This window comes from Bactrocera oleae, chromosome X (assembly GCF_042242935.1).
Source record: "Bactrocera oleae isolate idBacOlea1 chromosome X, idBacOlea1, whole genome shotgun sequence".
Lineage (NCBI taxonomy): Eukaryota > Metazoa > Arthropoda > Insecta > Diptera > Tephritidae > Bactrocera > Bactrocera oleae.
The window spans coordinates 30,435,395-30,452,132 of NC_091541.1; the positions used below are offsets into that span (position 1 = coordinate 30,435,395).

At 40.5% G+C, this 16,738-nt stretch overlaps 1 protein-coding gene and 1 pseudogene across 3 annotated transcripts in view; both read right to left on the bottom strand.

The window, feature by feature from the left end:
* Ank (Ankyrin) overlaps positions 1-8,690 on the bottom strand; it is a 77,590-nt gene extending 68,900 nt beyond the window's left edge. For 2 of the 3 annotated variants that reach the window (XM_070112514.1, XM_070112516.1), the window contains exons 1-2: positions 8,540-8,690; positions 1,280-1,501 (exon numbers count right to left, since the gene is read on the bottom strand). In XM_070112514.1, coding sequence (XP_069968615.1) covers positions 1,280-1,501; positions 8,540-8,548 — 231 coding nt within the window. In that variant the 5' untranslated portion in view covers positions 8,549-8,690. The remainder of the gene's footprint in view (positions 1-1,279; positions 1,502-8,539) is intronic. The other variant, XM_070112515.1, reaches the window with a different exon arrangement.
* Positions 8,691-9,031: 341 nt separating this feature from the next.
* LOC138858194 (uncharacterized) lies at positions 9,032-15,092 on the bottom strand (annotated as a pseudogene).
* Positions 15,093-16,738: the final 1,646 nt, after the last annotated feature.

The window sequence follows — 16,738 nt, forward strand, 5'->3', positions numbered from 1 at the left end:
CTTTAAGCAATAACTCGTGCCTAATTTCGTGAAATACCTCGTCAAATAAAAAAATTTTCCATGCAAGCACTTTACTCCGATCGGTCAGTTAATATGGCAGCTATATGCTATAGTCATCCGATCTATACAATCACTTCGGAGATTAGATTAATGCCTTAAATAATAATACATGTCAAATTTCGTGAAGATACCTCGTCAAATGAAAGTTTTCTATACAAGCACTTCATTCCGATTGTTCAGTTTGTATGGCAGCTATATGATATAGTCATCCGATCTGAATAATTTCTTCGGAGATTACATTGTTGCCTCAAATAATAATCCATGCCATACAAATTTCGTGAAGATACCTCGTCAAATGAAAGAGTTTTCCATACAAGCACTTCATTCCGATTGTTCAGTTTGTATGGCAGCTATATGCTATAGTCATCCGATCTGAATAATTTCTGTGAAGATTACATTGTTGCCTCAAACAATAATCCGTGGCAAATTTCGTGAAGATACCTCGTCAAATGAAAGAGTTTCCCATACAAGCACTTAATTCCGATTGTTCAGTTTGTATGGCAGCTATATGCTATAGTCATCCGATCTATACAATTTCTTCGAGGATTGGATTAATGCCTTAAATAATAATACACGCCAAATTTCATGAAGATACCTCGTCAAATGAAAGAGATTTCCATACAAACACTTGATTCCGATTGTTCAGTTTGTATGGCAGCTATACGCTATAGTGGTCCGATATCGGCTGTTCCGACAAATGAGCAGCTTCTTTGTTAGAAAAGGACAGGTGCAAAATTTCAGATCGATAGCATAAAAACTGAGGGACTAGTTTGTATATATACAGACAGACGGACATGGCTAAATCAACTCAGCTAATCATGCTGATCATTTATGTATATATTTTATAGGGTCTCCGACGTTTCCTTCTGGGTGTTACAAACTTCGTGGCAAACTTAATATACCCTGTTCAGGGTATAAATATATACATTGTACAAAAAATCATTTGGAGGAACTTATCCGTTTGTAAAATAAATTTGGAAATTAAAAAACAAATTTTTTGGCAGATATGATAGTTTGTCGAAAAATTTTAATATGTAACAAAACAAAAATGCATCAAAAACGTAAATCAGAGAAATACGACCACCATCACCAAGATGATAATCGCGGTATAGTATTCGTATGTTGTTTTGTAGTTATTTATTTTTGTAAATAATCTTTGATATTTGTTTGAGGGATTTAATGCGAGCGGACATAAATATTATATTTTAAGATTACTAACCTGTTTTGAAGATATTGCTAGAACTCCTGAAACTGCTACATGTTTATTTATAAGACTATTCTTCTCGTTTGCTGTAGCTAATGCCATTTTATCTTTTTGCTGTTGGTTGTTCTGCTGTTGTATACCAATGGTTTGTGCTAGGTTTATATCTCGACTCTTTGTCAGGTACGATACACTCCCATTATGTTGTTCACCAAGAGTCATTTTTTTGTTATTGCAAGCCTATTCAAAACACAATACAACATTTGTTATACAAAATGTACAATAACATGGATTACGCTGAATAAATAATGGTTAGCGGTCAAGTGTGAAAATGGAACACTCATATAAATGATTATGATATTCAGTTACTCCTTAAAAAGAATATTTCTCTAAGTACATTTCTTTTTATTTACTAACTTTTGTAATTTTTGCCGCTACAACAACAACAACCGCCAACGCAGAAAGGAATTCTACGCCATAAGTATTTATGTTATTTATTTTCTGCCATTGCGGTGTTATCTGTTTTCTTTTTTTTCTTTTGGTTCCTTTGCAAAATATGTAGATAAGGTAAAACTGATTATTTGTTAGAATGCAACCCTTTTGTTATTGTGAATCGAACAAATTATAAATATTGAATGAAAGTTATTTTTTCACTATTTAATCTATTATATAAAAATAAGTCGGGTTTTCCTTCCTGACGCTATAACTCCAGAACGCACGAACCGATTTCCACGGTTTTGTATTCGTTGGAAAGGTCTCGGGCTCCGTGAGGTTTATAGCAAAGAAAATTCAGGAAATATTTTAACAGAAAGGCGGGAAAATCTTTTTTCACTACAGCGCCATCTCTGATACATAGCATGTACTACAAACCAATATTTTAAGTAGATGGCGCCGGTGCGTGATACATTGTTTGACAGCTACTCATTGTTCTCTGCTCAATTAATTTTATGTGACAAACCGGTATTGTGTTCACTGTGAAATTGTGAAAAATAAGTTATTCGTTCATTACAATTGGAACTAACATTTCAATTGGAAACCATCAAATCAATCACGTGTATTGTGCAAATTTTTATTCAATTTCAACAACAGGCATTTGTCTTTAAGGTGGTAAGTTGAACTGTATAAATTATGTGGAGCGTGCATTTGAGGTTAAATTCACCACTCTATCCATAGCCCAAAATGCCTAGAGGACGACGTGCCAACATCGGCCGCCGCACAAGCATGCAAGCCAGCAACACGTGTGATTGAGACAACGCGTGAGCACACGAAGATCATTGGCATCATACAATCGCTTGGCATTCCAATCTGATCCCACTGCGAACTACAGTGATGATGCAAACTTAGATATTGGACCAATGACGACTATATGCCGATATTGCAATGCGTTAAAGTTCAAAAGAGAAACGGCTGGATTGTGCTGCGCAAGTGGAAAAGTCAAACTGGATCCATTACTTACACCACCACAGCCACTGAAACCATTGTTCGATGGAAGTGATCCCGATTCCAGCCATTTTCTTCAACACATCCTTGAATACAATAACTGCTTTCGCATGACAAAAAAAACACCATCACACGATCATAAGTTACACCGTATTCTTCAACAAATGATTGTTTGCAATTACAGATACAAGGACAAATATATCATTTGCATGGTTCAATGGTGCCAACACCAGATGAACCGCATAAATTTCTGCAAATATATTTCATTTCGTCGATGGTCGATCAGCTGAATGAGCGGTGCAATATACAGGGAACACAACAGTTAAAGAGACGAATTATTGAACAGTTGCAAGCATTTTTTCACGCTAATAATGCTGTGGTTAATATGTTCAAAACAGCATTGGAACGAATGCCATCGGATACGCACAAATTTGTCAAAATGCTGATTGTACCCCAACAGGTAAACATGTGCGAAGATTCAATGCACCCACCGTTAATGATGTTGCTGCAATTATTGTTGACAGGCAGACGTTGCCAGTAATTCCCCGTGGAACGGCTGCAGATGAATTGAATGCTTGCCTGAAGGCATCACCTTTATGGACCACTAATATGAGAGTTCAACTTCAAAATGATCGAATTGCTGCACAATTTTCCAAACAATTGTTAGCTGTTGGAAATGGAAAAGTCAGAGTTGATGCGACATCTGGATTAATTACTCTTACCAACGACTTTTGCCGATTTGTAGACTCTCAATTAGCTATTTTTGAAAATGTTTTCCAAACCATTAGTGCGAATTATCAGAATTATGCTTGGTTAAGTCAACGAGCAATTCTTGCCGCAAAGAATAATGATGCACAGGCACTGAGTTTCACCATTCAATCAAAAATTGCTGGCGATTTGGTGACATACAATTCCGTTGATTCCATAACAAATCCCGATGATGTAGTAAATTATCCAACGGAGTTTTTGAACTCTCTGGAGTTACCAGGATTTCCACCATATAACTTGCAACTCAAAGTTGGTACAGTTATTATGATATTGCGTAATTTGAATCCGCCGCGACTTTGCAACGGTACTCGATTTTCGGTAAAAAGACTTATGCCGAATTTGATTGAAGCAACCATTATTAACGGAAAGTACGCAGGTGAAAATGTATATATTTCGACTGATCTTCCGTTTGACTTCAAACGATTGCAATTTCCAGTTCGCCTTGCGTTCGCAATGACAATTAACAAGTCGCATGGCCAATCGCTTAGTGTTTGCGGGATAAATTTAGAAAATCATTGTTTTTCACATGGGCAGTTATACGTTGCGTGTTCACGAGTTGGGAAACCATCCGCTTTGTTTGTGTTAACGTCAGACCAAAAAACAAAAAATGTGGTTTTCCAAAGAGCACTTCAATGAAACGGATAATTTGCGGACACGTATAACGCTTCGATTCAGTTTTTACTTTGGATCCACTTTCATTTACTTAGAGAAGTTCAACTAAATAACACTTCATTTTTCATTTCAAATGAAATAAAATTTTTCCTTTCCAAATATAAAACAAAAAAAAAATGTTCTTCATCTTTTAATCACCAAACGAAATATTACATAAAACAAAGCCATCTGGTGGCGAAACGGGGTTCGCCAGGTTTGCTAGTATAAAATAAATGTGTAAACTATACGCGGAGAAACTGGTGGCGGGTATACACAAACAAAAATTTAAGTTAAAAAAAAAAAATACGTGTGGCACTCGGAGACTGCCGCGGTAAAGCTATTGCATGTTATGTATATATGTATGTATGCATGTATATTGCTACATTGCCACTTATATCTTTAATCCAAGTGCTTTCCAAACTGAGTATATTGCTCGCTTAACAGGGCGACATCTATACTTTCTTCTAGCACCGTCTGTTTTAGCAGATTTTGTGCTGCAGCGCAATGGTTACGGTTTAAATTTAATATCTTCATTTTTCCAATTGATTTTATCATATCTAGATACTTTAGACAGCCCGTACTCAAGACAGAGTATTCCCCTTTACAAAGCATACAGCTTGGGGCATTAGTGCATGCTTTTGCCACATGTCCAGAGGTTTCGCAGCGTGTATAGGGGAAAGACCTATCAGTTGGGTTGCGACATTTATGCGTCATATGCCCCACTTCGAAACACCTAAAACAGCGAGTGATAGATAAATATTCTCGGAGGCGACAAATAGACCACCCAATCTTTTCTTTGCCTTGCTTAAGTACGGTCTTATCATCCTCGGCAGTCAGGCATATAAGGGCTAGTTGTGTGCCGCTTTGGGTTTATCGCATACTTTTCTTTCATTAAATTTTGAATCCCACACTCCTTTTGTAATACGTCTCAGATTTCTTCGAGTGGTTTTCTCGTCTAAGTCCTTGCACTTTATGGTAACATTATGTATTTTTGGCTGTATTACCGACATCTCACCCATCACTCCTTCAAGGGCACTCTTGAACATGTCGGCTCTCTTGTCTGCTTGGGTTTTCAGTTTTATTAGCAGATCTCCTTTGAGGGTTTTCCTGATGATGTACTTTACGTTTGAACCTAATTCCTCAAGGCCACTATCACATTTAATTTTCCTTAGGATATCCGCATACGACGTTCCTTCTTTTTTTTTTTTAGAATAATAGCCTTTTCGATCGGCTTCTTCTTTTTTGCCACGTCCACCCATTTCTCGCCTGTGAGCTTATCTCCTGAGCTGTCTTTCTGCATAATTTTTGTAACCTCACTATATGTAGCTTTCGCTTTATCATTTCCGTTTTTAGGCTTTTTTGTTGGTGATAAATAGTTTAATATCTCATGTGGTCTTTTTGGTGTGTTTCTATTTTTATGAATAGGGAATATTTCCGACGCTTTTCCTAGCATAACTCTTTTCGCTGGAATCTCTGGTTTTTCAGCCTTGTCATATACGCATGATATACTGCTTACAAGGTCGCGCACAGCTTGATTTATGTCTCTGCCAAGACATCATACTTTCAAGCTTCTTCATTTTTATGCCCAGTTTGCTGAAAATATTGGCAGTTTCACTACTCTGCTCTTGCTCTTTATACACATTTTTGTTGGTCCAGCAGCGGTGGATTCCTCATTTTTTCCTTTTGGAGTCGTTCTCAAAATTTTAGAGTTCCTCCGAAAAGGATTCTCTGTTGTACACTCCTATCTATTTTCAGAGGCCTGCAAGAGAACAGTAATAAATCTTTTAGTATTTTCCCTCACATTCCAGTGTTGGATTGGTCAGGGCAAGCTCTAACTTGAGTAAAAATTGAGATATCTTTATGAAACTTGGTAGACATGTTTCTTGGTACCCTGAGACGGTTGGTATTGCAGATGGGCGTAATCGGACCACCGCCACGCCCACAAAACTCCATTATTCAAAAACAAATAATTTTCCATAACTAAGTTCCACAAGCAGATACAAGACTCTTATTTGGTATACAGGATCACAATAGGGAGGGCCATCTGCAGTTAAAATTTCTTTTTTAAAGTGGGCGTGGTCCCGCCCCTAATATGTTTAAATTGCGTATCTCCTAAACCGTAATGCTATAATAACAAAATTCACTGGAAGCAAATGTTTTTAGAACTTCTACCTACAGTGTGAAAATGGGTGAAATCGGGTGCAACTCCGCCCACTCCCCATATAACGGTACTGTTAAAAACTACTAAAAGCGCGATAAATCAAGCACTAAACACGCCAGAGACATTAAATTTTATCTCTGGGATTCAATTTTAGCCATTTAGTGGCACCGCCCACTTTTAGGTGAAAACCTATATCTTGCGATCTGCTTAACCGATTTCAACCAAATTCGGTACATGACATTATTTTCATATCTCTGTGTGTGTGAAAATAAGCGAAATCGGATTACAACCACGCCTTCTTGACATATAGCACCATTTTAAATTCCATCTGATTCTTTGACTTTCCACTATGCAAATCAGGCAACAATGACTGTATCGAGATAAAACTTTGCGTGAGTAATGCTATTAAAGTATGCCACCTTGTGGCAAAAACTAAATCGAACCAAAACTGTTCAAGCCTTTAGGTACTGAATATGTGGACCACAGTGCCTATAGTTGACTTCTACCGAAAATATCAGTCAATCCACAAAGATATCTCAAACGAGTATACCATTTGACTTTGCGAGTATAAAATGTTCGGTTACATCCGAACTTAGCCCTTCCTTACTTGTTAGACATGTTGTTATATTATATGATGCACAAATAGCTTTATTCCAATATTTAACGTTTTAGAAATTTTATATTAAAATATCAATGTTAGTACACTTTTATTGTGATATTAATAATTACACACACTCTGCATCGTGATGAATATTATCATTGAAGTTAAGAGCAGCGAAAAGGAATTTGACGCGATTGAATTATGAACACCCCGGTTTTAGACCGACCAGGGTTATTTTTTTGAAGCGCGGCTGAAGGCCGCTATTGCGGAAAGGAGTTCGACGATCTCCGATATTCGTCCATACCATCAGATCTCGGAGGAAAAGAAATTGTGACTGTTACATTTCTTCAGTATATTTTTTTCATAAGAAAATGTTTAACACACTGAACTTGTAATTACAGCTAAGTGATCTGAATTCTAAAGAATTTTGCCGCTACAACAGCAACAACTAAGTGACTTTAATATGTGATATGTGCAAAGTGTGTTAAATAAATTTTGAAAAATATACATAAATTATTGAAAAAAATTCACTTTCCGCTCACAGATTTGTAATCTACGCGTAAAAATAAGACGATTAAAAAAAAATTTAATTTTTGAGGCTTCCTTAGTTGGGGGACCTAAACTATACATTTACATTTAATATTAAAAATATGAAAATTTAAAAACACAGTATGTATTTGAGTTTATTAATCCACACGAGACCCCTCCATTCACAACCGTATTACATATTAGCAATATCAATTATGAAAAACAATGACATCACCAATAAAAAATAAAATGAGAGTATATATTTTTTAGGTAAGCTGGGGAAGCGACGCATCGAAATTATTTAAACTATTGTAGCTTTTTGTTATACCAACAGGAATCTAACTATTATTTTAACTAACGTAAAGAATATCAACTTATTATTAAATGTCATTACTCTTAAATATCTCTATGATTTGGACTAATTACTTGTATATCATTCTTAAAATAGCTACGTATTAGTGTTAGTCAACCTTTCGCCTTTTTTATATTTATTTTTGCAGATTCAAATTCATTTCTCTGTATTGATTCCTAGCACAATAAACAATTTGTTTTCAATTACGCTAGTTGGAGAAAATTCACAATTTTTTTTAATAATAGCAAGTTTATTTTAATTGCACAATAGTGAATATTGGTAACGATGGTGAAACCTAATTTATCCGCGTCCCGAATTTGCAAAAATGCATTCGCCGCTAAACCGTTCTACTTAAAATACAAAACAACGTATAATCAATGTATTCGAAATTATATTTTTGATTGATCAAAATTCACTAGATTATATTATATATACATATGTACAAAATTTTAAGATTCTGCTATCAGCTATAACCAAGCATATTTAAAATACAAACATTGGTTTAATATGGGTATGTTCATTTTTTTCTCTTGTAAACCTATGAATATCGATATTTTGCATTTTAAGTGAACATTCATTATGCGTTTCTTTTGATAATTAAACTAAAAAGTACACAAGGTTATAGCCATAATCATAAAATATTTCTTCAAGAATCCCTTATATTATTTGTCGTAAACTGATTTCTTAAACCGACGATGTAAAAAATTACAATTTTCTTAATTTGAAACCCCACTTAATAATTAAAAAAAAAAAATAAATAAAATAAAACACACTTACATTTATCATAATAACTTCCACGACCCAACCGACTTTGACGTCAACCAAAAATTATCATACTGAGTAGAATTCTGTAATTATAAGCAGTGTTGAACCGCTACACTGTGAAGAGACCTTTACCAGACGTCTCCACCTGTCATAAAAAATTGTCACCTACCTACCTGACATCAACTAAATCAAGCTGTGTGCCAAATGTTCCTGTGTTGGGGTGAAAAATTGTTCAATGGTGTGAACAAATTTTACATTTTGCTGTATCAAATGAAAAGTAAAACTTTGACAGTTGAAATTCAAAACGAAAGCAATTTCATCGTTTGAATGTTTGCCTTGTTATTTAAATTATTAAACATGTTCGTAAAATAAATTAAATAAAAAGCAAATACTTTGCTTGCTAATAACAATAGTAATGAAACGGAGAAAAAATTCATTTATTTTAACATTTGTTATTCATTGAGAGTTTAAAGCAACGTGCTAGGCTCCTACGACGCTACTTGCTTACAATACAATAATAACAATTAGACAGTGACCTGTTAGTACTCCTACCAGAGTTCTTATGTCATTCGTTTTGAGTTTAATAGTTGTTGTTGTTGTAACGGTTACGTAGTCCCCGATTGGATGATAAATTCCAGATTCGTTGTCGTCGAGGTCATCTAACGGGAGTCCCAGGAAACGAGCTGTTTCGACGGGGTCGGACCATAGGGAGAAGGGTGTTAGATGAGTGGGGTTTGTTGGGCATGCAAAGAGGTGGTTAGTGTTATTTCATTGCACGCAGGACATGTGTTTAGTATGTCGGGGTCTATTCTGGATAAGTAGGAGTTTAACCTGCTACAGTATCCGGAACGAAGTTGCGCGAGGGTCACTCTGGTTTCGCGAGGCAACTCGAGCTCTATGTCTGCTATGGGTGGTGGTTTGACTCCTATTACGCCATTCACTAAGAGGGAGTTTGTGAAGGTGTTGATGGCACCACTGTGAATGGCGGTCAGTGCCTGTCTGAAGTTCGTTGCGTCCGAAGTCCGGTCGGCGTACTGTCTAATGTCGTCGACGAAGTCAAGGAAAGACCTCTTGATGTTCCTAGGAGGCGGCTCCGCTACAGTCAGGCGACTACAGGGGTGGTTTTTACGAAAACACCCCAGTAGAACCTGCTTAGAGAGGAGCTCGTTGTGTTCCTTAACCGGAAGCATACGGGCCTCACTATGTAGGTGTTCGATTGGAGACATCAAGAAGCATCCCGTGATAGTTCGGAGTGCAGTGTTCTGACAGGTCTGAAGCTTCTTCTTCTGCGTGTTACTGCATCCAGGCGACCATATTGGGGCTGCGTAATTTAGGACCTGCCGGCCGATTGCCTTGTATGTTGCCAACAACGTTTCTTTGTCTTTTTCCCAAGAGCTGCCGGCAAGCGACTTGAGGATTTTGTTGCGGCTCTGTAATTTGGCAGTTATCGCGGTCGTGTGAGGAGTGAAAGACTGACTGTCCAAAGTGACGCCTAAAGTTTTAGGATTATTTACTGTCGGAATTTTTGTGCCATCGACTGAAATGTTCAGGTCCAGTCTGTACTCCTTCGTCCAATTTGTGAAGATGGTCGCTGTGAATTTAGTGGGAGAGAGTGTTAGGCTCCTTGCAGAGAAGAAGCGAGAAAGATCGGAGTGGTAGCTGTTTACTTTTGAACACATGCCATCGATTCCATTTCCCGACGTCAATATCGTACAGTCATCAGCGTACGAGGTCACTGAAATTCCCGCTGGTGGCTGGGGGAGTTTCGAAGTATAAAAATTAAACAGTAGTGGGGACAGGACACCCCCCTGCGGAACCCCCTGTTTAATTTTCCTAAGTTTGGAGTTTTGACCTCGAAACAGTACGGATGAATGCCGACCGCTCAGGTAGTTCATTGTCCACCGCTTCAGCCCTGGAGGGAGCGTTGATTGTTCTAGGTCCTCAAGTAGCGTTGCGTGATTGACTGTGTCAACAGCTTTTGACAAGTCCAACGCTACGAGGAGCGTCCTCTCGCAGAGTGGCTTCTGGTTCAGGCCATGAAGTATCTGGGCGTTTATGACGCTAAGTGCTGTGGTGGTACTGTGCAGTTTTCGGAAGCCATGCTGATGGTCTGCTAGGCTCAGGTGGTGAGTGAATGACGGGAGTAACAAGGCCTCAAGTGTCTTCACTACTGGGGAAAGGAGAGTTATCGGGCGATAAGACTCCCCTTTGTTGGCGGGTTTCCCAGGTTTCAGTAGTGGGACCACTCTTCCGACTTTCCACACATCGGGTATTTGGAGAGTGGATATCGACAGGTTGAGCACCTTGGTGAGATAATTTACTCCCGTTGGGCCTAGGTGTTTTAGCATCAGCATGCTTATTCCGTCAGGGCCAATGGATTTAGAAGATTTCGCCTTTTTGATGACACTCTGAACCTCCCCATCGGTGAAAGTAAGTGGTGCGCAGTCTTTTGGCATTGTGCGCAGCCGTCGGGTAACACGTCGTTTGGCCTTGTCAGTCGAAGGGTGCAGTGTAAATTACCGGCTGAAATAGCTCGCGCACTTCTTCGGGTCCGAGGAGGCATGGACATCGAATTGAATTTCAACCCGATCGTCATGTCTTCTCGGATTTGACAGGGCCTTGACATGACGCTAGCCAACGATGACGTCCATAGGAATGGGTAGTGCGTTGAAGGTGCTCTCAGTAAATTCTGTGAAGCCGGCCCAGTTAGCTTTGTTAAAGTTAACATAAGTGCGGTTGTCCACAGAAATAAAGTCAGAAGGTTTCTCGATCGAGATAATTATGGGCAGATGGTCTGATGCGCCAGGTTATACTATTTATCAGACCACCGCTAGCGATGGTAATATCTGGCGAGCGATTCATTATGCAGAATGTCGAATCGTCTATCTGTTCCGCCAGCTCCATCCCCCTACGATCGTTTGACCGGCAGGAATGCCAAACATCGTGATGCGCGTTAAAGTCGCCTAGCACCAAACGGTTTTCACCACGAAGTAGCGCATCTATGTTCGGGTGATATCCTGTTGGGCAACATGTAACTGGGGGCATGTACATATATATTAAATATCTCAAACTCGCATCGCCCGACCGGGCAGCTATACCCTGACATTCTAGGGTAGCGTCCCTACGTTCGATGTCAACATCGATAAGACGATGCTGCACGGTGTTGTGCAATATGAAGGCTAGGCCTCCACCATTATCTCGCTCGCGATCCTTACGTAAAACGTTGAAACCTGCACAACTCAGAAGATCTGGGCGGCTGTTTAACTTGGTTTTTTGGACCGCAGCTATCGTTACGCGCTCCCGGCTCATGAATGCAACTATCTCCTTGATCTTACTCTGGAGTCCGTTGCAGTTGAATTGTAAGAGTCGCGTTTGTCGCGGGTGTCCAGTCGTGATCCTAGGGGTGAGTGGTGTGCGTGTAGGTGGTGGTTGTTGAAGCTGTACTATCCGCATGGGCGGTTGTCGCACTGTGGTGTTGATTGGCGACGCCACTGTATGTGATTGCGGGGGCAGACCCCTACAGCATGGGGCAACGTACGACGCACTCCACTTTCGTGTGTTGCGCAGTTCAGAACACGACAGAAATTGACACCAGCCAGTGCAAGAATTGCACTTGACTGATGTGACATTCCGGCGTATTGTGGTCTGACACACGTAACAGACTGTGCGAGGAACCAGGAGTTGCTGGGTGGTTCTCGCACGAGAATTGGAGCTGGATGAAGGTTTGGGGGGGAGGTTGGTCAGACTGGGAGTCATGCTGTCTGTGTGAGCTCGTTAGGGCCATGGAGGTCCTATCTTGGCCACTCGACTGGAGTGGCAGCGCAGTGCGCGAACATGGTGCAGTTTGCACAGCCGTTGAGGCAGATGTCGCATTATTGCGTTGACAGCATGGGGCCACGTAACTGGTGGTCCACTCCCTGGCTCCATCCATTGCATGTATTGCACCTAACCGAGGTGGAGTTTGGATGGAGCCTTTTAGCGCAAACGCAGCAGTAAAATTCCTCGGGGCCCGGGTTGGACTCGATGCCAGCACGGGTCAGGAGGATACGGAGCAACCCTGATGCTAGGCGTTACTCCAATGACGACAAACTTAATCTAAAACTCACCGATCCAAACAGGGATGGATCGCCGAAATAACAGCCCTTGGCCGGATAAAATCCGGGTCAATTCCGGTACGGCAGAACCGGCTGTTGTGGGAATTTAATAGTCGGGTTGTACGGCTCATGCTCCATTCCTACCACGTTTGTCTGCTAGTTGAGCAAGTTAGGGATTGTCTCCACCGAGACTCAGCTAAATTTATAACATGTTCGCTAATTAAGTGTTTACAAGTTTCCAGGGGCCCTGCATTCTTATCCCCCTTCATGCCTTTCCCACTCCTCTTTGGTGGGGAAGGCAATATGGTGGACCGAATTTTGATTCAATTCTATTGGATAGCGAAAATCCCTGCTTGTGGGTAGAAACGGGAACTTACTAAGTATCTTAGAATGCACCTTCTTGCAGGCGACCAATTGGAAGGATTCCCTCAGTCTAAGAGCTGACTACACCGCCGTTTACTTGCAAAACAAGTTTGTTGGCAGTAAGTGTAAAATAACGTTTAGTGCCTGGCTTGGCGTTGTTCTGAGAGCTCCACTGATGCAAATACTGGCTGTTCTTTGTATGCTTTCCATACTTCTAACCGCTTATATCTTTTCATTATTGGCCACCATACCAATATACCGTATGTTATGATTGGTCTAACAACTACTGTGTAGAGCCAATAAGCTATCCGAGGCGTACGCACCCATGTGGGGCCCACCATCCTTTTACAAGTGAAGAGTGCCGTAGCTTCTTTCTTCACCCTAGCATCCAAGTTTTTTTGCATTAGTCCTAAGTGGCTTGCCTTATCTCCGTTTGTTAGTCTGCTACCATTTAATACTGGCTCCGTAAATATTGGAATATTATGTTTTCTGGTGAACAATACTAGCTCCGTCTTACCAGCATTTAAGTTTAATCCGCGCAATACGGACCATCGATTCATATCGTGTAAAATGGTTTGCGTAAGGTTAGCGAGAGTATTCGGGAATTTACCTCTAACCGAAACTGCCCCATCGTCAGCGTAGGACACAACTTTACGCCCTTTTTTCTAGATCCAACAGCAACTTATTCATTGTCAGGATCCAGAGAAGAGGGGATAACAGATCTGCACATCGTTGACGCTCCCAGAGTTGAAATTATTGACCTTCTCGTGAGCATCTGCTCAATTAGTTTTCTGAGTTGTTCAGAGATGTCCAGACCCTTAAGGGCACTCAATATGACCCTAGACTGGATATTATTAAAAGCTCCTTATATATCTAAGAGTGTAATTCAGTGTAACTTCCCGAGATTTTTCAATCTCTGCCACCACAGAGCGTAGCGCTGTTTCTGTGGATTTTCCATTAGAATACGTATACTGGTTTTAGTTTGTTTTTTATATGTAATTCTACTAGCCTTTCTAACGTTTTTAGAAGGAATGAGGAGAGGCTAATTGAAAGGATATAGTTTAATTGCAGCGTACCCTTAAGAGTGATAACTAGCCAATCTGTTATGAAATTCTGCGACTGCTGTAATTGAGCCGGAAATAGACCGCCTGTTAAAAGGGCTGAAGCTATTTATTGCCCAGCGTATGTTGCTTCCAGACACTATGTTTATAGAAGTTGAGTATATTAAACAGTATGGCTTTCACAGCTACCTGGGAAGTTGGTATCCATTAAAAGTCCTATTGACTTTTCACTGGATAAGGTCCAACTGCGGTCTGGCTTTTGAAGATATCAAATACCATGCACTGATTTTCCTTAAGCGGGACTTTTCCGCCGTGTTCCCGATATCATTACAAAAAGATTTCAACAATTTCTTTTTGCTCTCCTAGCTTCTATTTTGTATGACATAAGGAGGTTGTAGTAATTATCCCAGTCTGACTTGCCTTGGATTTGCTTATCTAAATTGAACATATTTCTGCATTCTTTCTGTAACTTTTGAAGTTCGGGAGACCACCATGGGGGCCAAATTCTACCCATACTTCGTGTTATTGGACATGCCACTTCTAATGCCTGCCGGCAAGATTCCGTGAATCAATTAACGAGGATGTCGAGATCCTCCTTACTTTTGGGCTGAAACAATCATGGGGATATGTTTTTCGAGTTCTTGAATGTGCACCTGCCAGTTCGTTTTATTATGATTCCTGAAGTTAATGCCCCTATCAACCTTTTTCTCTATAATACATTCAATATAGGTGGTCTGAAAAGGAATGTTCTTCGAGGACTCTCCATTGGGCTACCCTGTTAAGTAGTTCTTCCTACACCAGTGTGATATACAGTACTTCTTGTCGGTTTCTTTTGTAATAAATGTTGGCATACTTCCCCTTTTACACAACAGAAGCTCAGTGCCTATTAGGTAATTAATCACCTCTGTTATTGACATCTATGGTGCCCCAGACTGCATGATGCGAGTTTGAGTCGCATCCAGGTATAGTCATGCACTTGGATGCCTCGCTGTCCCGTACCACCTTTTTTACCATCAGAGGTGGCACCAGCTCTTCGTCGTATGGCATATAGCACCAGCCGGTAAGTACTTGTACCCGTTTCCCAGCTTACTGCTGCTGTGGCTTTGTTGCTATAATGATGTAATATAAAAACGTTAAGGTTTTTCTTTGCCATTATGCATGCTCTGACTTTATCTTCACAATTTGCCATAAATAGCTTATAGTTCGGCGGAAATACGTCCTCCATTAACCCATGGCTCCAAAACTCAAACTCAGGCTGTTCTATTGCCAAGTCATTAGTTAGGGCTGCTGAAGTTAATTTGCTATGATAAAGATTAATTTGTAGAAGACGCGTTAACTTTTGTTATATCTGTGTCCTCTTGGGAGTCGCTTAAAAACTCTCTCTCAGTATACATATTTCAAAGTCTGTAAGCAAGCTCAGACCCGGAAGAACACTCACTTTGCTCTAAACTTTCTTCATCGCTCGGGGGCTCTATACGATCTTCCTCGACTTCGCATATCTCGTTTTCCGATGCTAGATGATAATTTTGATCTGGCCCTGGTACCAGCCGGCATCTGTGCATGATGGTGGCGGACCCGAATTGCTTAGAAGCTTATCCAGCGCCACTTTTGTCAGCGCAGCCTGCACTAATTTCCATTGGGCTCTGGGGATTCTTCTTTTGGGATCTCCCTCATCCAGATCGCCAATGACAATTCGGTTTCGGTCCACATCGGTTAATGATTTTGCGGGCGTTGCGCCCTTTGTCTTTGGTCTCTTGGATGACGATTTAGCCTCTTCAGCTGACCTCTGTTGCTTGGCTGCCTATACTGGCGGTTCCAACTTCAAATTTGGTATAACTGCTCTCGCGCAGTCAATCGATGCTTGGAGCTTCTTCGTCAGCTCCTCTATGGTTTTCGGTTGCATCTCTACTTTCCTCAGTAGGTATTGCGGCGCGTCGCCTCTCCGCATATTTTGCCTTTGCTGGGTCCTGAATATTAAATACAGGAAACTCTTTGGCAGATGCACTTCCAGCAGACTCTCCTGTGGCATCTCCCCTTCCCCCTAATTTGCAGCTGTGTTTTGGCTGCAGGGTTTGGATCTGGTTGCCTCTGGCACTACTGCTTTCTTGTGTCCCGCTTTAGCTTCTGCCCCTTTACTTGTGCTTGCCTTATCATCCGGAAAAAGCTTCGCTCCTGTCTTCTTGCTGATTGTTGCCGAGCTCATTCCGAACTCCGTTTTTTTTTGGGAGCAACTAACTTTCTCCGGCGTTCTTACTAGAGATCCGGAGGCTTTCTTAATGGAGATGCAAAGATTTTGGTTTTTTTTATATTAAAGCTCATAACAGGTCCCACAAGTGTGGGGGAAAGTATGTCCGCTTGCGCAGTGGCGGCTAAGAGACCAAAAAACATTGAGGACCTAGACATCCTCGTTAAGCAGTTTACAGTCTTCTCGACTAGCACTATAGGTGGCTTGTCCAATAGCACGTAGTAGGAGAAGAATTAGGCCCCTGGTGGTCTCCCGTATTTAAGAATATTGCAGGAAGCAATTCAATTTAGCCATACTGTACCAAGGAGAAGAAGAATGGGATAAATATTACAACCTCTTAAGGCCTTATAGAATAGAGTTAAGGAAAGCAAAAAAAATTTTAGAAAACTTTTTGTATAGATATGGAGAATACGGCAGAAGCGTCTCGACTTTGAAAAATAATGGCACA